Source organism: Scardinius erythrophthalmus (genome assembly GCF_964197995.2).
Source record: "Scardinius erythrophthalmus genome assembly, chromosome: 19".
Taxonomy (NCBI): Eukaryota; Metazoa; Chordata; class Actinopteri; order Cypriniformes; family Leuciscidae; genus Scardinius; species Scardinius erythrophthalmus.
In genome coordinates this window covers 14,065,667-14,089,434 of record NC_138239.1, presented here as the reverse complement: position 1 = coordinate 14,089,434, position 23,768 = coordinate 14,065,667, and the positions used below count along the sequence as shown (strand labels likewise).

The 23,768-nt window shown below is 39.8% G+C and overlaps 1 protein-coding gene across 11 annotated transcripts in view; it reads left to right on the top strand.

The window, feature by feature from the left end:
* Positions 1-23,768, top strand: part of hectd1 (HECT domain containing 1) — a 40,845-nt gene that overhangs the window by 8,092 nt on the left and 8,985 nt on the right. Inside the window, exons 3-40 of one of the 11 annotated variants that reach the window (XM_081347696.1) lie at positions 1,420-1,654; positions 1,829-2,056; positions 2,560-2,841; positions 3,031-3,301; positions 3,430-3,506; positions 3,895-3,993; positions 4,089-4,203; positions 4,747-4,921; positions 5,024-5,162; positions 5,258-5,428; positions 5,544-5,766; positions 5,905-6,168; positions 6,256-6,332; positions 6,764-6,898; positions 7,003-7,149; positions 7,254-7,348; positions 7,524-7,629; positions 7,736-7,870; positions 7,963-8,102; positions 8,253-8,576; positions 8,672-8,838; positions 9,458-9,634; positions 10,271-10,318; positions 11,014-11,697; positions 14,051-14,272; positions 14,512-14,690; positions 15,007-15,163; positions 15,747-15,969; positions 16,072-16,126; positions 16,439-16,621; positions 17,000-17,213; positions 17,302-17,384; positions 17,818-17,945; positions 18,031-18,232; positions 18,725-18,862; positions 18,965-19,572; positions 19,721-19,799; positions 22,351-22,444. In XM_081347696.1, coding sequence (XP_081203822.1) covers positions 1,420-1,654; positions 1,829-2,056; positions 2,560-2,841; positions 3,031-3,301; positions 3,430-3,506; positions 3,895-3,993; positions 4,089-4,203; positions 4,747-4,921; positions 5,024-5,162; positions 5,258-5,428; positions 5,544-5,766; positions 5,905-6,168; positions 6,256-6,332; positions 6,764-6,898; positions 7,003-7,149; positions 7,254-7,348; positions 7,524-7,629; positions 7,736-7,870; positions 7,963-8,102; positions 8,253-8,576; positions 8,672-8,838; positions 9,458-9,634; positions 10,271-10,318; positions 11,014-11,697; positions 14,051-14,272; positions 14,512-14,690; positions 15,007-15,163; positions 15,747-15,969; positions 16,072-16,126; positions 16,439-16,621; positions 17,000-17,213; positions 17,302-17,384; positions 17,818-17,945; positions 18,031-18,232; positions 18,725-18,862; positions 18,965-19,572; positions 19,721-19,799; positions 22,351-22,444 — 7,079 coding nt within the window. Of the gene's footprint in view, positions 1-1,419; positions 1,655-1,828; positions 2,057-2,559; positions 2,842-3,030; positions 3,302-3,429; positions 3,507-3,894; positions 3,994-4,088; positions 4,204-4,746; positions 4,922-5,023; positions 5,163-5,257; positions 5,429-5,543; positions 5,767-5,904; positions 6,169-6,255; positions 6,333-6,763; positions 6,899-7,002; positions 7,150-7,253; positions 7,349-7,523; positions 7,630-7,735; positions 7,871-7,962; positions 8,103-8,252; positions 8,577-8,671; positions 8,839-9,457; positions 9,635-10,270; positions 10,319-10,872; positions 11,698-14,050; positions 14,273-14,511; positions 14,691-15,006; positions 15,164-15,746; positions 15,970-16,071; positions 16,127-16,438; positions 16,622-16,999; positions 17,214-17,301; positions 17,385-17,817; positions 17,946-18,030; positions 18,233-18,724; positions 18,863-18,964; positions 19,573-19,720; positions 19,800-22,350; positions 22,445-23,768 lie in introns of all 11 variants that reach the window. The other 10 variants (XM_081347699.1, XM_081347697.1, XM_081347695.1 and 7 more) reach the window with 10 other exon arrangements.

Genomic DNA, 23,768 nt, shown 5'->3' with positions numbered 1-23,768 from the left:
CCCTTTTCGTCCTCCTCGCTCCTCCACCTCAAAATCATGGTGATGTTTGGCGAACTTCACATATATCGCAAAGCTAGCATCAAGCATATTTCGCATTCGTCCATCTGTGCAAGAACCCATTTTAAGCATGTGCGATGTTTCAGATAGTATGGCAAGTGTAAACTCTAGGGCTGTAATCAACCAAAGAAAATCTTGGTCGACTAAAGTCCTGAAATTTTCGACTAAAAATCGACTAAAAATGACGTTAGGGAAAAAAAAAACGTTAAATTAATTATCTGCGCAATGTGCGCAGTACTTGGTAGCCTTGTTGTCCGCCTAAATGAATTATAAATAAACATAAAAAACTAGTAGGCTATTTGCAGTATATTAAATCGTTTTTGACCTAACGTTAATTATTTTGCACTGAAATGAGTCTGACACACGAGTCTGTCGGCTCTGCAGTGTTGCATCACGTGCATCTGCGCGCAATATCATAGCCTATGATTTCCGAAATGTTGTCAACTAGTGATATCATCACAAGAACTTTTGAGGAATATACAACATAATTTAGACAATTGTTTTTGTCATATGTATTATAACTGACAGACTATCATTTCATTGCAGCTCGCACAGAGCGAGGCTGAACATAGGAGCTCAGCTTTGCGGCTGAGACATGAATAGACTATTAACTTAAAGCTTTTACTCTTAAACACAAAAGGCACGTCCACTATAATAAAAAAAAGAATGTTTATTAAACAAACCAGATCAAGTAATAATATTCAGCAAACCTTCTAGTGGCCTACTTTCTTCAATCTGTCTGTCTCTCTTCTCCAGTGGGTGGGGCTAATCCAAAAGAAGTGAAAACAAGGGGGGTGTTCTGAAGACAGACTGTTACCTGTGAAACAGGGGTGCTCTGAAAACACCCCCATTAGTAATTAGTGCTTTCCACCTGATGAAATGAACACGGCAAAAAATAGGTAAAAACTGATGAAATGAACGTGGCAAAACTAATGAAATGAACGCGGCAAAAAAACGACCAATCAGAATTTTGGTCGAGCAAGAACGTATTGACCAAATAAACGACTAATCGACTGGGAGATTACAGCCCTAGTAAACTCATGAATCGGAAATGGGTCACAATTGAAAGAACGTGTAATCAGGCGGTCAAAAATATCGGATAAGGGCAACAAATCAGAATTGGGCATCAAGACTTGCAGTGTAAACGAGCATAATGCTTTGTTTACATAGAACATGAGACATGCATATTATATATAATTCTTTTCTGGTTTAAAATAAGTGATTTGACACAAGATATGTTGCATTGCATATCACCATTGTGCTATTCAACAAGTAAATCATGTATCGCCGTTGTCCCTCCATATCGTGCAGCCCAAATGTGTACCTTCATTTCACTCTGACACTGCTGTCTCGCCACCATAGGTGTCCTCCACGAACGTTTCTCCCAGCTCTGTGTAAGATCTTCCTGGATGAGAGCGCACCAGATAATGTGCTGGAAGTGACAGCCAGGGCCATCACCTACTACCTGGACGTTTCTGCTGAATGCACCCGCAGGATTGTGGGAGTAGATGGAGCCATCAAAGCCCTGTGTAACCGTCTAGTGGTCGTGGAGCTTAACAACAGGACCAGCAGAGATCTGGCTGAACAATGTGTAAAGGTAAATAATGCTTTATTGGCTGGCGTTATTTTTTTCAGACTTTTTTTTTTTCTATCAATTTGCTAATATGAGGTTAAACAGTTGACAATATGCTCTATGAAGCTACTTTTTTTATAAAGGTGCAGTAAATTCCACTATGCATGATGGTCATACCATATACGATCTTGTCATCAGGTTCTGGAGCTGATCTGCACACGGGAGTCTGGAGCTGTATTTGAAGCGGGTGGACTGAACTGTGTGTTGAGCTTCATTAGGGACAGCGGTCATCTTGTGCACAAAGACACATTGCACTCTGCCATGGCAGTAGTTTCTCGCCTCTGTAGTAAGATGGAGCCACAGGACTCTTCCCTTGAGACATGCGTGGAGTCACTGTCTAGTTTGCTGAAACATGAAGACCACCAGGTAGTACATGACTAAAACTTATAGTTCACCAAAAAAAAATTGTACTATATTTTGTGTGAAATAAGTCTTCTGTAGCTTTTTGTGAGGAATGGACTGAAATTTAAGCTGTTCAGAATTTAAAATTGCGCTCTCATTCAAAAGTTTGAGGTAGTTTACATTTTTTTTTTTTAAATAAAAAAAAAAAGCTCTTCTGCTCCCCAAGACTGCATTTATTTGATCAAAAATACAGTAAAAACAGTAATATTGGACAATTTTTTTTTCTCTCTGTTGCAAACAGTTTTGGTGCTTACTATTTTTGTGGAAACTGATAAAAAAAATATGATTCTTGGATTAAAAGAAAGTTCAAAAGAACAGCATTTTGTAACATTATAAATGTCTTTTACTCTCACTTTCAATCAATTTAATGCATCCTAATAGGTATAGAGAACTGACATTGTTGGTAAAATGACGCACAAATTTTACAAGAAAGAACTAAATGATAATTGTCCTGGTGAAATCCACAGGTGTCTGATGGAGCTCTGCGCTGCTTTGCATCACTGGCGGACCGGTTTACACGGCGTGGAGTTGACCCAGCCCCATTAGCTAAGCATGGACTGACAGAAGAGCTGTTATCCCGTATGGCTGCGGCAGGAGGGACTGCATCTGGACCCTCTTCCACCTGCAAGCCTGGCAGGACCTCTAGTGGAGCCGCTCCATCTGCTGCAGACTCTAAACTGAGCAACCAAGTGTCCACCATTGTCAGCCTGCTGTCTACACTCTGCAGAGGCTCACCACTTGTTACACATGTAAGATGTATATTCACAGAAATATTCTAGCCATTTGCTAGATGTCACAAGTACGGTGTGTTTCCTCCAGGGTTTTTTTGTTTTGTTTTTTTGACAGAAAATTGCGAGAGGACATTTCTGAAATGTATTTGAAATCCCAGCTTCTACTGGTTACATTTATGGACATTTGTGTTTCCTCTCCTCCTCCAGGATCTCCTGCGCTCAGAGCTGCCTGACTCCATGGAGAGTGCTCTGCAGGGGGATGAGCGCTGCGTGCTGGACACCATGCGGCTGGTGGACTTGCTGCTGGTGCTGCTCTTTGAGGGCCGCAAGGCTTTGCCCAAATCCACAGCTGGTTCTACCGGCCGTATCCCTGGTCTGCGGCGTCTTGACAGCTCCGGGGAACGTTCCCACCGACAGCTTATTGACTGTATACGCAGCAAAGACACCGATGCTCTCATTGATGCCATTGACACTGGTGGTTAGTGTTTGAGTAGTGCATGCAAGATCAATATATTAGGGGGGCATGGACTTTGAAGGCTTTTGTTGCTTTGAGGTGACATCCTACCTGACTTGTACTATTCACTTTTTTTTCCCTCCTCCTCAAAGCATTTGAAGTGAATTTCATGGATGATGTAGGACAGACTCTCTTGAACTGGGCATCTGCATTTGGAACACAAGAGATGGTAGGCTTTATTTATTTATTTATTTATAGCTGTGTTCAGTGCACATGTTGCAAGAAATTACTTTTAGACAGTGCAATAGCATGAGCAAACAAACCACATACTTATGAATAAAGGTTACACGCTGAATTTAGGACGACACTATTCTTACGTTGTGCAATATGGTTATGTGGAGGAGATACGGCTGAATTGGCATGATTGTAATTCTGGCTGACTCGCCACCAGCAGCAATATTACAAATGCTGTGCATAATGAAAACAACTACAACCTAATTTCTTGACCCTCTTGGTCTGGTGATTGCTTGTGCAAGTTAGAAGAATAGGGTCAGTGCAACAGATGAAAATAGTTTTCTGGTGACTGCAAGATCTCACTGTATTCTGGCCTGCTTAAGGTGGAGTTCCTTTGCGAGAGAGGTGCTGATGTCAATAGAGGCCAGAGGTCATCCTCTCTGCACTATGCTGCCTGTTTTGGCAGGCCACAAGTAGCCAAGGTAAAGTGTTTGTCATGTGATCTAGTCTTTGTATATTCATTATACTTGTTTTTTTACACATTCTATTTATTTTATGGCAAATGTTTTCCCAATAGACTTTACTGCGCCATGGGGCCAACCCTGACCTGAGAGATGAAGATGGAAAAACTCCATTAGACAAAGCTAGAGAAAGGGGACACAGTGAGGTTGTAGCAATTCTCCAGTCACCTGGTGAGTCCATCAGCTTTTATCTTCACTTCATGACATTTCGGTTAACCACTGGAATCGGTCACATCAATAAAATATGAGGGTTGTTTCCCTTTTGCTATTTGAAAGTAAATGCTTCAGGAGAATAAAGCTAAAGTGTTTGTTAAAATACTTTTTATATTAGTATGTTTATACTTGGTATGCAGAGGCTATTGTAAACTATTTGTATGCTAATTTTTCCTGAAAAATGTCAACACTGAGGCCATACGGTGCAATCAGAACATTGCCTTTGTCATTTAAGAATCACAAATCAGTCAGACACCGCAGTCGTGACTAAACCAATAGTGTGAATTTGGGACAGAGTAGGTTGTTTGGACAACCAATGGCAAATGAGGGAGTGTTTGGAAAGCCCTGTTTAAAAACTATATTTTTGCACTTCTTTGTGGTGACTCTGGTGGCATAGAAATTACACCCTTGTCCTTTAATGCAGTCACTAACCACTAATTTCATAATGGTGACTTCCATGGGATTTTTCAAATAAAGAGTTTCTTGTTATGTGTGATGTAGGAGACTGGATGTGCCCCGTCAACAAGGGGGATGACAAGAAAAAGAAGGATATTAATAAAGAAGAGGAAGAGGGCAGTGAGCCGAAAGGTGACCCTGAGATGGCACCTATCTACCTGAAAAGGCTCCTCCCAGTATTTGCACAGACCTTTCAGCAAACCATGCTGCCTTCAATAAGGTGAGGGGTTCATGTGGACCATCGGTGCTGAAGTACATTTTCAAAAAAACATTTAGTGCTATGTTTTGCATTTTGCATAACCGTTTGCATCATCTTTCACAGAAAAGCCAGTTTAGCTCTGATCAGAAAGATGGTGCACTATAGTTCTGAAGTTCTACTTAAGGAAGTGTGTGACTCTGATGCTGGACACAACTTGCCCACTGTACTTGTGGAGATCACTGCGACTGTCCTGGATCAGGAGGTCAGATAATTTAGTCTTTCCCTCTTGATGATCTTTTTTTAAATTTAATAGGGCTAATTTTAAGTCTTACTGACCTTTCTACTCCTCTCTCACAGGATGATGATGATGGTCACCTGCTGGCACTTCAGATCATTAGGGATCTAGTGGATAAGGGAGGTGACGTGTTTTTGGATCAGCTGGCCAGACTGGGTGTCATTAATAAGGTGTCCACTCTGGCAGGACCCACATCAGATGATGAAAATGAGGAAGATGCCAAGCCTGAGAAGGTTTGAATTAACTCAGTTCAGATTCATGTCTTTATTGTTGTGCAATTATGTTGTAAAAAAAATTCTTGAACATATTTAGAAATTGCTCTGAAGTTGATCTTTGTCTATTTTCTAGGATGATGAACCACAAGAGGATGCCAAAGAGATCCAGCAGGGGAAGCCCTACCACTGGAGAGACTGGTCCATCATCAGAGGCAGGGACTGCCTTTATATCTGGAGTGACGCAGCTGCTTTGGAGCTCTCCAATGGAAGCAATGGTTGGTTCCGCTTCATCCTGGATGGTAAACTGGCCACCATGTACTCCAGTGGAAGCCCAGAGGGAGGCTCTGACAGTTCGGGTAGGTCCCCTGCACACAGACTCCTTGATCAAACAAAATTAGTTCCTGACCAGTTGAATAAATTTGATTTCTTTGTTAAATTATGATTGACTCCTATGCGCTCTAATAGCTGATGCTTGCTTTCCCTCCTTCCTGTAGAGAGCAGAAGTGAGTTTCTGGAGAAGCTGCAGCGTGCCAGGAGTCAGGTCAAACCAGTGACATCAAGCCAGCCCATTCTGTCCACACAAGGTCCCACCAAACTCACTGTGGGCAACTGGTCTCTCACTTGTCTGAAAGAGGGTGAGATTGCTATCCATAACTCAGATGGCCAGCAGGCCACCATCCTCAAAGAGGACCTACCAGGCTTTGTGTTTGAGTCGAACCGAGGCACTAAGCACTCTTTCACAGCAGAAACCTCTCTAGGTAAGTTTGGAATAATAGATTAAAAGCATCGGTTTTGTCAGTATGTTTCCTAAGTCACTCAATTATTGGTGCCTCTGTTTGTAACAGGGTCTGAGTTTGTTACTGGCTGGACTGGTAAGCGAGGAAGAAAGCTTAAATCCAAATTGGAAAAAACTAAACAGAAGGTATGATTACTGACCATTCATTTTATCCTTTAGAGCTTGACTCGTAGTTTTTCCCATGCCTATTTGAGCCATGGTTGCACAACTGTTCAAAGTTTGAGGTCTTCAGTGTCACATGATCCTTCCAAAATCATTCTGTTATGCTGATTTGGTGCTCAAGAGACATAGAAATGTATTTATTTTTTCGTCCTCACACAAAAAACACTTTATGGAAACCACGATGCATTACATCAGAATTCTTTATGAACATAAAGTTTAAAAGAATAGCATTTATTGGAATTAGAAACCTTTTGTAACCATTATAAATGTCTTCACTGTCACTTTGATCAATTGAATACACACTTGCTTAAAAAATTATACTGACCCCAAACTTTTAAATGGTAGTGTATTACATTAAATTACTCAACATTCTTTTTCCACCTCTGTGTCTGTAGGTGAAAACCATGGCCAGAGATCTGTACGACGATCACTTCAAGGCTGTGGAGAGTATGCCGAGAGGGGTAGTGGTCACTCTGAGAAACATAGCCACCCAGCTAGAGTCTGCTTGGGAGTTGCATACTAACAGACAGGTATGATTATGCGAAACTTTGTCACAGTTTATTTTAGCTTCCATGTAGTTGAGGTCAAAAAGAAAACAACGGTGAGTAAGATTTTGTTGCTTTTTTCCCCTCAGTGTATTGAAGGTGAAAACACATGGCGAGACCTCATGAAAACAGCTCTGGAGAATTTAATAGTCGTTCTCAAAGACGAGAACACCATTTCTCCATATGAAATGTGCAGCAGTGGCCTCGTGCAAGCACTTTTTACTGTCCTCAGCAATGTGAGTCACACATACACGACTACATTACTGTCAGTTGTAAACATGTCAACTTTTATTCCCAATACTCATTACTCTTTTGCTTTATTTACATGTTTGCGTCACAGAGTGTGGAACTAGATGTGAAACATGATTGTAAGCCTCTGATGGAAAGAATAAATGTGTTCAAGACTGCGTTTACTGAAAATGAAGATGACGAAAGGTAAAGTATATCTTGCGTTAGACACAAGGTCATTGTGTCCTACCCAGGCACTGCATGCAAAAGTGATCTCTTCCCTATATATCTAAGTCTCAACCAGCAAGTTATTTTTCTGGTTTGGACATGTTGAGCAAATTTGTTTTTGTTTGTCATACATTTAATTGTTTCTGTCCTCCAGCCGACCCGCAGTTGCCTTAATCCGCAAACTGATAGCAGTGTTGGAGTCAATAGAGCGGCTACCTCTACACTTATATGATACACCAGGCTCAACGTATAATTTACAGGTCAGTCTCTATGTTTGGATGTGTATTTTTAGTTTGGTGCATGTGAAACAGTGACATCTTTCATTATAAATTGTCATTTCATTGAAATCTTTTTCTGTCATGTTAGATACTGACAAGGAGGTTACGCTTCCGCTTGGAGCGTGCTCCAGGTGAAACGGCCCTGATTGATCGTACTGGTAGAATGCTAAAGATGGAGCCGCTGGCCACTGTTGAGTCACTGGAGCAGTATCTGCTCAAGATGGTAGGAAAGCTTTTTTGTTTATTTCTACTGTTCCATATTTACTTAGCTGTATCTGAGAAAAGATCATAACTTTGTCTCCTCCCTTTCCCCAGGTGGCCAAGCAGTGGTATGACTTTGACAGGTCTTCATTCATCTTTGTTAGAAAGCTCAGAGAGGGCCAGAGCTTCATCTTCAGGCACCAACATGACTTTGACGAGAATGGAATTGTGTACTGGATCGGCACCAACGCGAAGTGAGCAGATTTGTCTTTTTTGCACGATCAATTTCAATTAAAACCTATTTAAATGATCAACAAAGATCATTCTCATATTCTGAACCACAATATGACCCATTTAGAAAAAATGATGCACAAGGAAGTTAATCCTTTTCTGTTTGTCCACAGGACTGCGTATGAATGGGTGAACCCTGCTGCTTATGGATTAGTGGTTGTGACCTCTTCTGAGGGCAGAAACTTGCCTTATGGCCGACTTGAAGACATCCTGAGCAGAGACAGCTCAGCCCTCAACTGTCACACCAACGATGATAAAAACGCATGGTTTGCCATTGACCTTGGTTTATGGGTCATCCCTTCTGCGTACACACTTCGCCACGCTCGTGGATACGGTCGATCCGCCCTCCGGAATTGGGTATTTCAAGTGTCCAAAGATGGTCAGAACTGGATGACACTCTACACGCACGTGGATGACAGCTCTCTCAATGAGCCAGGGTATGTCTGTTATAACCAGTATTCTGGAGAATGCTGTTATTGCTTTTTTTGTTTTGTTTTTGTGCACCTACTTATGACTCGTGTTACTGCATTAGGTCGACAGCCACTTGGCCTCTGGATCCATCCAAAGATGAGAAGCAGGGCTGGAGACACATTCGTATCAAACAGATGGGGAAGAACGCCAGCGGACAAACACACTACCTCTCCCTGTCTGGTCTAGAGATCTATGGCACTGTTACTGGTGTGTGTGAGGACCAGCTGGGTAAGTGGCAATCATTACTAATACTACTTTTGTCATATTGTAATTTAATTATAATATTTATGCTTACTCAAGAGCTGTTTCTTGTCCGTATGTGAATATTTGACATGTGATTGACCTAATTGCAATAATCTAACGCCATTGTTTTTTTTTTGTTTGTTTTTTTTTTTTTTTTCTGTTGGGATTTGGTTCCCAAAGCACCATAATTGCAACATTTGAAGATTCAGTAATGTGCTACTACATATTTCACCAAACACTAAGTTTGGCTTTAAAGTTGCGATGTGAAGGAAGTAGTTAAAGATCTGATTATTCATATTGTGATGTACAGCCGAGTGAAACCGATTATTGAAAAGAGAATTTTTTTTTTTTTATCAAAGACAACAATAATTTACATTTCATGCCAACTTTAAAAAGACATCTTTCATCATGACAGTATTGGATTATTATTAACATATGAACTGAAAGTCTTTAAAAGAGAGCTCTTTAGTAAACATATTTTAATTTGTCTAAAGTATCACAAAAGAAAAATGATCATCCTTAATTGCATGCTTTTTTTTTAATTTGAGGTTGCTTTGTCTCTGCTCATGTTTCCAATCAGCCAAGGTTTGTTCTGCATTGTCAGGTAAAGCAGTGAAGGAGGCAGAGGCCAACTTGAGACGACAGCGCCGTCTCTTTCGCTCTCAGGTGATGAAGTACATCGTTCCAGGTGCACGGGTGGTGCGTGGCATTGACTGGAAATGGAGGGACCAGGATGGCAATCCTGCTGGAGAGGGCACTGTGACCGGAGAGGCCCATAATGGTGAGGATTGGAGTCACTTCTGTGGCTCTTAGTGTGTGCATCCAACCGTTGGTAGCTTGTGTAGGACAGCGCAATGTGTAATGCTTATGCCATAGCAGATTTCTGTTCAGCGGTTTTCAAGGCATCACTGCATCGGACCACTACATGAAAAGTGCATTACTGGCCAATCAACAATGGAGTTCAGTGGTACTTCAGTGTTTAAGGGAAACAAATTGTGAACATCAAGTGCATTTGCATGTTTTAGAGCTTTCTGCAGCAAATCCATCAAAAGTGAGGGGGGAGATGGAGTTACCCATTACTGTTCACACAATAAAACAACTAAAGTTAAATCACATTTGGACTTGTTTTCCATCTTGCCTCAGAGCGACTGTTTTCAGACCAGCCCTTTTTATTTTCAAGTGACTTCACAAATGCTTTGTGTATTTAAAGAAAATTAAACTGTGAAGGGGTTGATCTGAAACTAGTCTTTTTTCCCCTGTGTTTACTTCCTTATATGGTGCTTTCCTCTTGCTTCTATTCCGCATGAAGAAATGATAAAAAACGATCTGTTTCACACTCTGAAGTTCAATGATACGTGTTAGATTGCTACTTTTTGCTCTCTGCAACTGTCATTCCATACTTTTTTGTTTTTGTTAGTTTGCTATTTTGAAGTGCAACCTTTATCCCTCCCCCCCAACTTAACAGGTAACAGTTTTACATATCCTACTCGTATTATCTTAAGCATCCACTCTGTTGCTATTGATTCTTTGGGCAGCCATGTTTCAGTGTGTAAAACAGCCTTTTTAACCTGTCTCCATCAGTCAAGCCAAGTGCATGTTGATGTCACAATTTGCAAGCTCCGAAAGAACTCCATTGCAAATGTATTTGACACTGACCGAAATGATTCTTCTGTTCTTTTTCTTAAGTGGCTTTGTAGCTTGGCATTTGCAAAATTCTACTGCTTTTTTGTTTTGTTTTTTAATTTGTCATTTTCTGTGCTTCATGTTTCTACCTCACTGCTTCACCTGGACCAGAGTGATTTGGGTGTCCTCTTATATGATCGTCAGTAGTATGAATATGAATTGAATAGGTTTGGCAGAGATACAAAGCTAAATTTGACCTCATCCAATGGTCTTGGTTTATTCTGTTTCTGGTCCAGTGTCAAGCAAAAGCTGTTGTCTTTGACTTGCTGCTGTCTCTCTCTGCTCTCTTGCTGGGTCTCACCCGTTCATATCCCCCCTCCCTCCCCCACTTTCCAGGCTGGATTGATGTCACCTGGGATGCCGGTGGCTCAAACTCGTATCGTATGGGTGCGGAAGGGAAGTTTGACCTCAAGCTTGCGCCAGGGTACGACCCTGAGTCAGCGCCGTCACCCAAACCTGTCTCATCCACTGTTGCAGGCACACCGCAGTCCTGGAGCAGCCTGGTGAAAAATAACTGCCCAGACAAGGGTGGCTCATCCTCCACAGCGGGGGCCAGTTCCTCCAGCCGCAAGGGTAGTAGCAGTTCGGTGTGTAGCGTGGCCAGCAGCAGCGATTTAAGCCTCAGTTCCACCCGAGTGGAGCGCAGGGTCGAGAGCCTGTTGGAGCAGGGAGTAAGCATCGTCGGAGGGCCCCCGGGGGCGGAGGGCCAAGAACCGATAGTTGTGCTTTCCTCTGCAGAGGGTGGCTCCGTCTCCAGCACCAGCACACTAACGGCGGACACGGGAAGCGAAGGCGGTGAACGTAAAACACCAGCACCCGATGGCACTTCGACCGCTATCTCTATGGGAATCGTGAGCGTGAGCTCTCCTGACGTCAGCTCGGTTTCAGAGTCATCTAGTAAGGACGCTGCATCCCAGAGGCCGTTGTGCTCTGCCACCAGCGCGCGGCTGTCCGTCAGCTCACTATTGGCAGCTGGAGCGCCCATGAGCTCCAGTGCCAGTGTCCCCAACTTGTCCTCCCGCGAGGCCAGCTTGATGGAGTCGTTCGTCCGCAGGGCGCCCAACATGTCTCGCACCAATGCCACCAACAACATGAACCTGAGCCGAAGCAGCAGCGATAACAACACTAACACGCTGGGGCGCAATGTCATGAGCACTGCCAGTGAGTATCTTCAACTGCCCATTCTTCTAGGAACCACTGCTTGGGTTTAGATCAGTGGTTTTCAGCTTTTTAGTCTCCATAGCCCACCAATGTTCACAACATTATTTGTAGGCCCCTAGAGCAGAGCAGTTTTGTTATTAGAACTTAATTTAACCTTTGGGCCCTGCTAATTACTGTAAATTAAGTGTTATAATTAAATAAATTGAATAGCTCATTATTCATTGAAATAAAATGAAATTTCCAGACTTAAGAAGTTTAAGGAGCAGAATGTTCTGAAGTGTTTTCACTCTTTTTAACCAATGAATTTACATGACTCTTCCAGTCAGTCGTGATTTACTGGATTTTATTACACAATTTCTACCCGATAAAATATTTTGGAGCTTGGCATAACTAGTAAAATGTATATTCATTATAAAATGGCCATGGAGTCTTAAGATTTATTAATTAATATAAATTTACACTTTTCTGGATCTACAAATCACTAGGGGTGACCCCGAATAGTCGAAGATTTGATGCTTCGATAGAAGGAGCCTGATTCGACTACCAATCTCATGATCGAATCTTCGCAGAGGTGTTATGCGTTACATCTAACTACCGGTTTTCTGACAATAAGTTAAAGATTGTATCAGCGATTTCAGGCCCAAAAAAGGCCCAAACTTAAATGATCACATTCATCTCTATCTTTCCTAACGATCCACTAGCTGCCCGCCCCATAAGCAGGCCGTCAAAAAAACGCGTCTCTGTAGGCAGCCTAGGCTCTGAGATCTGCACACAAAAACAATTGGTTTCACCAACCACTCAAAACCAAAATAAATAGTGTTCCAACCAACTAAATAGTGTTCCGACAGGGGGTGGGTGTTGTGAGGTTTTGCGCTCGTGTTCTCCGACTTCGCGTGCAGCCATGCATTTATACATTTTCTTCTTTATAATAATGGTTTTCTATGGGAGGAAAATGCTTAATGTGTAATTAAATGCGTTGTGTTCATATTCTGGGCTTATCTGCTTTTCTGTAGGCTATGTAGTATGCTTTATAAGGTGTGGACAGAATTTGAACTTTTAATATGTCTTAGGATATCATGCCGTTAAGCTTTTTTCGCTTTCAGTTTGAACAGACAGAGAGTGGACTCTGGATTTTTTTTTTTTTTTTTTTTTTGATCAGGGGTACAAGTGATTTCAAAACATATCAACCGGTTCTAATTTGATTTTTGGATGCTGTGAACATGTTCAGCTAAAAAGACTGCGGACTGCCACTCCTGTTAAGCGTTTATTGTTTTCTCTGTAGTTAAAAAGACAAAGTTGACAATTCTGGCTATACTTTCGTTATTTTAATCATTTCTTTATTTTAATTTTATTTTTTGATCACTCATGGTTATCTAATTTAACTATTTGTGGCTTGTATTTTGAATATATGTTCCCCTGCACTTTAGGCTTTTTGCACACATTTGTTCTGCACCTTGTGACTTGATTCTGACTTATTTCGGTTTGTATTTTTATTTATTAGAAAGGTATATTCTGTTCTAAATTAATTCTGTAAATTTAATTGTTGATTTATTTTTTTGTGCATCGATGTTGCGCTGTAGCCTACTTAGAGCCTTTTTGCACAGGCAATTTAGCCGACATATGAAATGCAAATCCTGTCTGCAGTGTGGCCTTTCTGCAGTTATGTTATTTCTTAGTTTTATTGATCCAACATGTTTTTATACATTTTCTTCTACAGTATATTTTATATCTTTGTGTGTTCTGTACATCGTGGCTTTAAAATGTTAAAGCCCCGTCCGTCCCCCCCCCCCCCCCCCCTCTTTTTATATTGTTATTTTGTTTAAGAAACATTCGTTGAGAGGGTGAATAAATATCTTAAGCTTATTTTAATGCTTTAAATTATTTTGTCATCTTGAGTGAGGCCCTGGCCTTCCTGTTTGAGAACCACTGTTTAGATGTCCTTTTAGCTTTATTAATGACAAACTTAAATGGAGGCTTTTTTTTGTTTTTTCATATGGCAAATGTTCTCAATTTTAGTCATTGTTGCCTTAGAATTGCACTCGGAAACATGCAAGTATAGAAGAGAGATAGTAGTATTTGCAAGGCAGTACTATTTAATCTGTAAGCTTGTCTTGTCTTTTTCAGGATATTTTAGTCCTTATTATGTAATAGCAATCATTTTGTTGAATTTATTTTTGAGTAACATCCTGCTCCAGAGTATTTAACTGTTCTGTGAATATTAACAGGACTCTAATATTGGCCATGATTTGCATACTGCAGCCATTTGAAGCATGTTTAGTTTGTAGAGCAAGCTTTTTTTTTTTTTTTTTTTTTTTTTTGGAGACTAATCACAGTTTTTGGGTTTTGTTTGCAGCTTCTCCTCTTATGGGTGCGCAGAGCTTTCCTAACCTTACAACCACTGGTACCACCTCAACTGTTACAATGTCCACCTCCATAGTAACCAGCAGCAATAATGTAGCCACGGCAACTACAGGTTTGTCCGTCGGCCAGTTGCTCAGTAACACGCTGACGACCAGCCTGACCTCTACTTCTAGTGAGAGTGACACAGGTCAGGAGGCTGAGTTTTCACTCTATGGTAGGCCATGTTACATTTATTATACACTCTCTTTTTCCTCACCCTCAATTGTTCTAGTACATCCCCTTCCTCAGCCAGTTTCTTTTTTTCTTTTTTCTTTTTTAAGATTAATCTCTAATTTGATGTTTTTGCTTATTACTAAACTAATTACTCAGTCTTGTCCTCTAAATTCATCTCCTTGATTTAATATTTCTTTTATATGAAGGCTGATATATTTTCATTGCCTTTCTACCGCTCAGACTTCCTGGACAGTTGTCGGGCCAACACATTGCTTGCCGAGTTAGATGACGAGGAAGACTTGCCAGAGCCAGATGATGACGATGATGAGAATGAGGATGACAATCAGGAAGAACAGGAGTATGAGGAAGTTCTGGTACGGTCCAGGGTCAACCTTGGTTACCACGTTCATATTCATAGGGTAAAACCTGTTGTAGTTTCAATAATAGTACAGTGGAAATCCTTTATTTTTGGTTTTCTTCGCGTTCTCCTCTCTGGTTACTTGAAATTTCGTGTTTTAATTTTTTTAATTTGGTGAACAGTGTTTTTGTTTGTTTTCTTCTTTTGGCTAAGAATGTATTTGGTGTTCCAGGTTTTTTTTATTTTTGTTTTCCAGCATGTTTCCTCTGTGTAGCATGTCTTTGGTTAGGTGATATATGTGTTTCACATTTGCAAGCTGTTGAGCATTATGTGTAAGAGAGCTTTACCACTTTGCTTTTTCAATGGTGGCCTGAAAGGAGGAAGAGGAGTATGAAACCAAAGGGGGTCGGCGCAGGACATGGGACGACGACTTTGTGCTAAAGAGACAGTTTTCTGCTTTAGTACCTGCATTTGACCCTAGACCAGGCCGTACCAACGTCCAGCAAACTACTGACCTGGATATCCCTCCACCAGGTACTGGTGACTGTAGAAAGGAGATAAATTCTCACACTGTTGGCTGCAGTGTTATTTTAATATTATTTATATACTATTCTAGTGTTTACAAATGGAACATTTTAAAATATAACTATTCTAAATATTATTTTTTTTATTTTACTTTGTAATTTTTCTAATTTGCTTTTGCCATTTTTATTGCTTTTTTATATTTAGCTTTAAGTACTAAAATTACAAAAAAAATCTTAATTTTAAGTTTTTCATATAATATTTTATTTCAGTTAATGTAAATAATTATTTAATCATTTTACCTTGTTAATAGGTTAGTTCACCCGAAAATTTTAATTCTGTCATCATTTACTCACTCAAGTTGTTCCAAACTTGAATGGATTTCTTTTGGATATTTTGAAGAATATGGGTAACCAAACAGTTGAAGTAAGTCATTGACTTGACTTCCATTGTATGGAGGGAAAAAAAAGTACATGACACAATTTTTTATTTTTGGGTGAACTATCCCTTTAATAATAACACGGGTTGCCTGCTGAGTCAAACACAACAATCCATTGTGATTTTTAATGGCAAATCTCATGTTTAATGTGTACAGGTACACCTCGCTCAGAGGTACAAGAGGAGGTGGAGTGCACACCTTCACCCCGTCTGGCTCTCATCCTGAAAGTAGCAGGTCTAGGGACTACACGAGAAGTAGAGCTACCTCTCACCAACTACAAGTCCACCATTTTCTATTATGTCCAAAAGCTTCTCCAACTCTCATGCAATGGTGCTATTAAACCTGACAAGCTTAGACGCATCTGGGAACCTACATATACGTGAGTCTAATGTTTTAGTTGTTTTTAGTATTCAAACTTTTATTGTCACTTTTGTTGTGCTTTTCCTCCAGACGTCTGTTAACAAACATTGTTTTTTTGTAGGATAATGTACAGAGAATTGAAGGACTCTGACAAAGAAAGAGAGAGTGGAAAGATGGTAATAACACGTTTTTAATGTTTCTCCTCCACACTATCTCTCTCTACCTATCTTCCTTTCATTCACTCTCTTTGGCTCATTAAAATCTTGGCTGTGATTTTTCTGTGGCTGTCCCCAATGTGTAAATGCTCCTTCTCAGTAAGTTGTCTCAGACGTCACTAACCTTAAAGCCAGAAGACTGTGAAATGACCCCAGTGGTATCTATTGTTAAATGCACGGGCCTCTCTAGTGGTTAAACCTACTGTAATGCATGTGTATTGCGTTGAGACTTTACAATCAGGAAAGACCAACATTTGGTTCTTCCTGTTGTAGGGTTGCTGGTCTGTAGAGCATGTGGAACAGTACCTTGGCACAGATGAATTACCAAAGAATGACTTGATAACCTACATGCAGAAGAATGCAGACTCAACTTTCCTGCGCCACTGGAAATTAACCGGCTCTAATAAAAGTATTAGGAAAAACAGAAATTGTTCGCAGCTCATAGCTGCATACAAGGTATAGAATGCCATCGGATGTGCATATATATCTGTACATACCATCTTTATTTTCCCTTTTATACTTTAAGTATTTTTTCTCTTTCTTGCTTGACTGTCACTTGTGTAGCCACCTGTTAGACAGTTGTTGCTGTCCTTTTGTAAATTCTATTGCCTAAATGGGTGTAAATGTGCCATGAAAGTTTTTAGCTGTCATTGTGGACTTTGTTCTCTATTTGCTTTGATTTTTAAATTTTTGTTGTCGTCTTTGACCATAAACTATATAATTTTGTAAGAATTTAGTAATTGCGTTGTCATAGGTATGTTGTGATGATGATAAAAAGGTTGGGAGGAAAAATTATGGGTAGTTTGTGTTAACAGTTCTTACGTGGGTTTACAGGACTTCTGTGAGCGTGGCTGCAGATCTTCAGGCCTGAGTTCAGGGACTTTGTCCGCCACACAGAGCTGTGACATCCTGAGTGCTGCACGTGAGCAGGCTCAGGCCAAGGCGGGTTCAGGCCAGAGTGCCTGCAGCGTGGAGGACGTACTGCAGCTCCTTCGCATCCTCTTCACCATCGGAGGAGAACCTTCATCCGGCCGCACACTACAGGAAGGTAAGGAGTGCCTTCTCAGAGCATTGTCTTGAACCAGTTGTTTTTGCTTCCATTTTTATGCATTTATAAGTCACATTTATTTGTGTAGATGTGGAAGAGCTACAGTTCAATGCATCACCTGAGGAATTCACCAGCAAAAAAATTACAACCAAAATCCTGCAGCAGATCGAGGTAATCTGACGTGTTTTATGTAGTTTTATTTATGCATGTTATACATTGTAGATGCAGTACAGGTCGAGAGTCAGGTCTGTTTGATTTTTTTTTTTTTTTTTTGAAATCGTTACTTTTTTCTTTTATATATATATACTTTTGCCTTTGGCTTGCTCAGTTGGGGATATTTGGGGATATTTTATTTTATTTAATTAATCAATCAACAATACTATTGATCAGCATTACCAAACGTTGACGTTTTCCACTAGAAACAAACATTGATGTATTATTTTAATTTAATGCTATGAAGCTGCTTTGATACAACCTGTGTTGTGAAAAGCGCTATATAAATAAACTTGACTTGACTTGACTATTCTTCTAGGATGCGTTAAATTCATCAAATGCCACAGTAAAGACGTTTATAATGTTACAAAAGATTTCATTGTCTTTTTAGGAGCCACTGGCCCTGGCTAGCGGGGCTCTCCCAGACTGGTGTGAGCAGTTAACCAGCAAGTGTCCTTTCCTCATACCCTTTGAAACCCGGCAGCTTTATTTTACATGCACTGCGTTTGGAGCCTCCAGGTCTGTGCTTGCAGTTTTCAAAGAGATCTTTATTTCATTCATACAAATCTGAAATGGCCGTTTGAGAATTTGCATCTCTCTCTAGGGCTATTGTCTGGCTCCAAAACCGAAGAGAAGCCACTATGGAGCGTTCCCGGCCATCCACAACAGTTCGCCGTGATGATCCCGGCGAGTTCCGTGTTGGTCGGCTCAAGCATGAGCGTGTCAAGGTGCCTCGTGGAGAGAGTATGATGGAGTGGGCTGAGAGTGTGATGCAGATACATGCTGACAGAAAGTCTGTACTGGAGGTAAACACCACAACATAATGTTTGGGGAAAAAATAGTGGGGTCTAAAAGTCTGAGAGAGCTTGTGAAAGTGCTTCTGTTTTCATTACAAATTATGGTAACACTTTATTTTACAGTGTCCTTGTTACATGTATTTACTGTAGTAATAACTATAAATTATGCATTATTACAAGCAACTAACTCTACACCAACCCCTATTCCTAACCCTATAGTGAGTACATGTAGTTAATCATTATTACTCAGTACTTCAATGTATAATTACACTGTAACACGGACACCTTAAAATAGTTCATTTTGTCATGTCATATTTTGTACAGCATGATACAAGAGCATTTTGTACTTCAGTGGAAGCACTTTAATATATTAAGTCATCTTGTGGCCTCCTTGGCAGTTTGCTGAGGCTCTGCCCATAGTTGAGAACCTCTGCTCTAGAGCAGTGAAAATCCATCTCCAACTGTTTGATTAAGACTGATCATGATGGTTATCTTGCTCAGGTGGAGTTCCAGGGGGAGGAGGGCACTGGTCTTGGACCCACTCTAGAGTTCTATGCCCTTGTTGCTGCAGAGTTCCAGAGGACTTCGCTTGGTATCTGGCTCTGTGACGACGACTTCCCAGATGATGAGTCACGTCAAGTAAGTGCTTTACCACGTTTATCTGTTAACCACAAGGCTCTAGCCATAGGTATGAGACTGTTCTCAATTGGCTGATAAATTGACATTTTCATTGTTCATCAGGTGGATCTGGGCGGAGGCTTAAAACCACCTGGCTATTATGTGCAGCGTTCCTGCGGCCTTTTCCCTGCTCCCTTCCCTCAGGACAGCGATGAACTGGAGCGTATCACCAAGCTTTTCCTGTTCCTTGGCATCTTTCTGGCCAAATGCATCCAGGACAACCGTCTCGTTGACCTGCCCATATCCCAGCCTTTCTTCAAACTGCTCTGTATGGGTGACATCAAAAGCAACATGAGTAAGCTACTTTATCAAAACCATATTGAGTCGGACTGCCACTTCTCTGAAATCCAGTCTGAGGCTTCCACTGAGGATGGTCAGGACACATACTCAGTGGGTAGCTTTGATGAAGACTCCAAGTCCGAGTTTATCCTTGACCCACCCAAGCCCAAGCCACCAGCCTGGTATCATGGCATCTTGACATGGGAGGACTTTGAACTGGTGAATCCTCACAGAGCACGATTCCTAAAAGAGCTGAAGGCACTGTCAGTGAAGCGCAGGCAGATCCTGGGCAATAAGAGTCTCTCAGAGGATGAGAAGAACACACGGCTACAGGATCTCATGCTAAAGAATCCAATGGGCTCTGGCCCTCCACTTAGTGTAGAAGATCTTGGGTGAGATATGAATGTCGCTTTGTATATTAATCAAGGAAATCAATATTGTGTTAATTCCTTGCTTGTTGCTGGGTATTTTATTTACATGTTTTATTTACATGTATGTTTATGTTGCTTATCTAAATTTCTTTGTTTTATTTGTTATTAGATTAAATTTCCAGTTCTGCCCATCATCCAAAGTACATGGCTTCTCATCGGTAGACTTGAAGCCCAATGGAGAAGATGAGGTACGTCACATGTTTTTCAGACATGCAATGTAATGCCCTGTGTGTGTACTGTTATACAGTCTGCCTCTCTGCAGTGAAAATGAAATCCTATTTTGTAGTTTCCATTATTTTGTGTATTTGTAGTTATGGTAATGCATTATTTGTACATATATTTGTCATATACATATAAAATCACACTTCCCATTGGGATAGTCGGCAGGATGCTTGAATGAGATGAGATGAGGTTATGTTAAGTTTTGGGTCAATAAGATAGTATATTAGAAATTTGCTGATACCTATGGCCAATCATCTATCATCTACTGATAGTTTGATTTTCTTAAGGGAACAAAATCTCTCCCAACTAATGCTGTAAAGTATACGGGGAACCCTCTCATTTGGTACATTACAATAATATTAGAAGTTAAAATTTACAACAGAGCCCAAACTATTATATTCATCTGCTATTTATTTTCAGGTATAATAATTACACAAATAAGAACTAAAATTTTTGTATTCAACTCAGTTGTACATAAGGTAGTTTTCAGAAACGCTTTTCTTCATGACAAATTTATTCAAACAAACATATAATTAACAGTATATAAGCTCCTCTCTAGTGTTTTTGTAGCTAACTAAAGAACTGTGAACATTGGATAATTTTCCTGATATAAATGCAATTAAGTGACATTAATGCATAATTGTAAGCATTGTTCTGCATTTAATTTTTACAATGACTTTTTTTAAAAAGACTATTTAGTGTTATTTTACATTTGTTTACTTTACTTAATTTCTGTAGTATTTCTACTGTTAACACCGAACACTACTGTTAGACCCACCTGAAAACTCATTTATGCGTTCACGGACCATTTATTAGTTTGGACCAATAATAGACCGCGCAGCGCCCCGAACTTGTCAGTCGCGGGCTGATCTCGATCACACGACACTGTTACTAGGAGATCCAGTGAAGAAATCCATTGAATTCGCCTCAGAATTAATAACATCATCGCTGCGAGATCCAGTGAGAAACATTCCAATCCGGCGCAGAGTTCTCTGTTATAAACCGTAGATATCAATGATCAAACAGCACTGACGTGGAAACCAGGAGAAACACTTATAGAAGGCTTTCAGTCCACAAATCAGCAACATTCACCATGGATTTAGGCTAATGTAGTAACTCTAACCAAAACTATGGTATTGTGACAGAAATAGTCAAACACTTAAAGTACTACACATCTTTTTCCAGCACTTCAAAACTATATCATATTTAAATGTTATTTTTAATGTGATGACCAACACATTTTTTGTTCATCCTTCAAAGATTGTCCTAAAACTAAACATTTTAAGATGTAGGAAAACTCTTACTTAAACACTTATTTAAAAATAATAAAAAATGTAATTACCATTGTAAACAGTAGGATGCTTATTGGCTATTTTCACTCCCTAATATACATTTTTTTTCACTCATTTTGCTTTTTAATTAACATGAAGGCATTATGAATGATAATAATTACAGTTAATTTCATCTACACCCTCAATTAAGCTTAGTGCTTTATTGTCAGCCCCAGTGCTACCAGATATTTTTTGTAGAACTCAGTGGCTCCGGTGCTGCTGCCCTCAAATGTTAGTCTTGAGCCCTGTGAACTTAATGTACAGATAATACAATGTTTTATTTTGTCTATTTATTATTAATGCATTTGTCAGTATTACAGTTATTTTGGGGAAAATTTGAATAATTGCATTGCAAGCTGATTTAAGGTGTGCCCATAAATTTTCTGCTTTCTCTCCTAAAATTTTTCAGTCTGGGGCTACAGCGCTCCTAGTAAAAAAAAGTTAGTCTGGAGTCCTGCAATTTATTAATTTGTTCTTATTTTATTACTGACAGTTTACTTTAGTTCAAAGTTTCAAATAAAGCCTCCCTGTGCTATGTAAGATATTGCAACAAAATTATCCAAAGATTATGAGATGATGATAAAAATATCTATATGGCAGTTTTTCCCATGGTATATATATTTTTCAAGGTATTGTATTGAATTTAGAAATTCCAGTATCGTGACAACACTAATCCCTAATGTATTTCGTTCAGCAAGGATGCATTAAATTTATCAAAAGTGATAGACTTTTTTGATTGGAAACAAAACAAATATTTTTTTATAAATGCTGTTTTGTATTGTATTGATAGAATCCTGAAAAAAATCGTGGTTTTATTAGAATGATTTCTGAATGATCATGTGATGCTGAAGAGTCAAGACTGCGGTAATGACTGCTGAAAATTCAGATTTGCCATCACAGGAATAAATTACATTATAAAATATATTGATACATATGTTTTTAACTTGTAATAATATGTCATAGTTATTGTTTTTATTGTATTTTTGATCAAATTAATATAGCCTTGGTGAACGTAAGAAACTCATTTCAAAACTTTTGAACAGTAGTTTATATGTATGTAGGCCAAGTGGCAGAATTTGAAATGCACACTGCTTGCTTGGTATCTAATTATGTAATGCATTGTTTCTGGTGTCATCTTGTATATAATAAGATATAAATGCTAAATATTCTGCTGTCCTCTCTTCAGATGGTCACCATGGACAATGCTGAGGACTATGTAGAGCTCATGTTTGACTTCTGCATGCACACAGGAATCCAGAAGCAAATGGAGGCCTTTAGAGGTATGACAAGATTGGCAAAACTCTCATGCCTTTTACTTTAAATCCACTCAAGCTACACTTGGTGTACCAAGCGTACAAAAAAATGTGTAACTTGGCTGTTCAGATATCAGTATATTACAGGGTTTCCGCGGGGCATTAAAAAGCATTAAAAGTCATTAAATGGATTTCGCGATAATTAAGGCCTTAAATGGCATTAAAAAGCATTAAATTGAAATCGTACAGGCATTAAATTTTTTTTTATGGTTTTGAAGAAAATGTTATATTACCAATTTATTTGAATAGTCTTCATGATTAATAATTTTTATTTGCTGTCGTCGCAAAATGTACGTTAGTGTGATTAAAAACACGCGGAAACAGTTTGGTGATTGCCTCCGGCCGGAGCAAAGTTGCGGAGGTGGCGAGTAATTTTGGACCGCAGGAACAACAGGAATAAAACTAGACCAGAAAACTGGGAAAGTGCATGGAAGACAAACAATTTAGAACATGGTTGGTGGTCAAAATAAAGAAGGATTTTGCAGCGTTTGTAAAAATGTATTTAAATTGGGTAGCTATGGGAATCAATGGCGTAAAATCTCATATGCAGTCTGACAGCCACAGGTCGACGGTAAAAGGCAGACAGCAATTAACTATGTGTAGTAACGTTCCCTCATCAGCTCGACATCCGCTGTTGAAGCTCACTTTGCGTTTTTTAACGCGTTAACGCATGAGATTATTTTTGTCCAGTTTAACGCGTTAAAATATTTAACGCAAACGCAGCATTCGTTAATTTTTGTCACCCCTTGGGTAGCGTTACATTATATGATCCCGCTCTTATTCATGTAAATGCTTTTAAACGCGCTGCCTGCGAATGTCATATGTAACACACACACACACACACACAGAGAGAGAGAGAGAAAGACGCGCGCCAGATCGTGCGCACAGACTGCGCACCAGAAAACGGTCCTCTTTCGCGCAACGAACAATAACACACAATTTTGCCAAAATGTCTGTTTTGTGAGTATCCTCATAAAATAAGAGCAGTCTTAAATTAGTGAAATAAAGTCTTTAATGAACGCAAAGACTTGTGAGAGAATGAGGCGCGTGTTAGATCCGTGTTTCTGTCAGCAGCTGCTCTTAAAGGGACAGCAGCCAATAAAGCTTTCTGTCAGTAAAGTTAATCACAGAACAAAGGCACCAGAGAAAATTACTCACTGCTATTGACTAAAGAACTCTTGTAGCTTTAATAAGCATTAGTCTATATTTAATCTATAATTTATGCTGTGCAGACTGTTTGATAATGTATGTTAGACAGGAAGGCCAAAGGTAAATATGACATTTATTATAG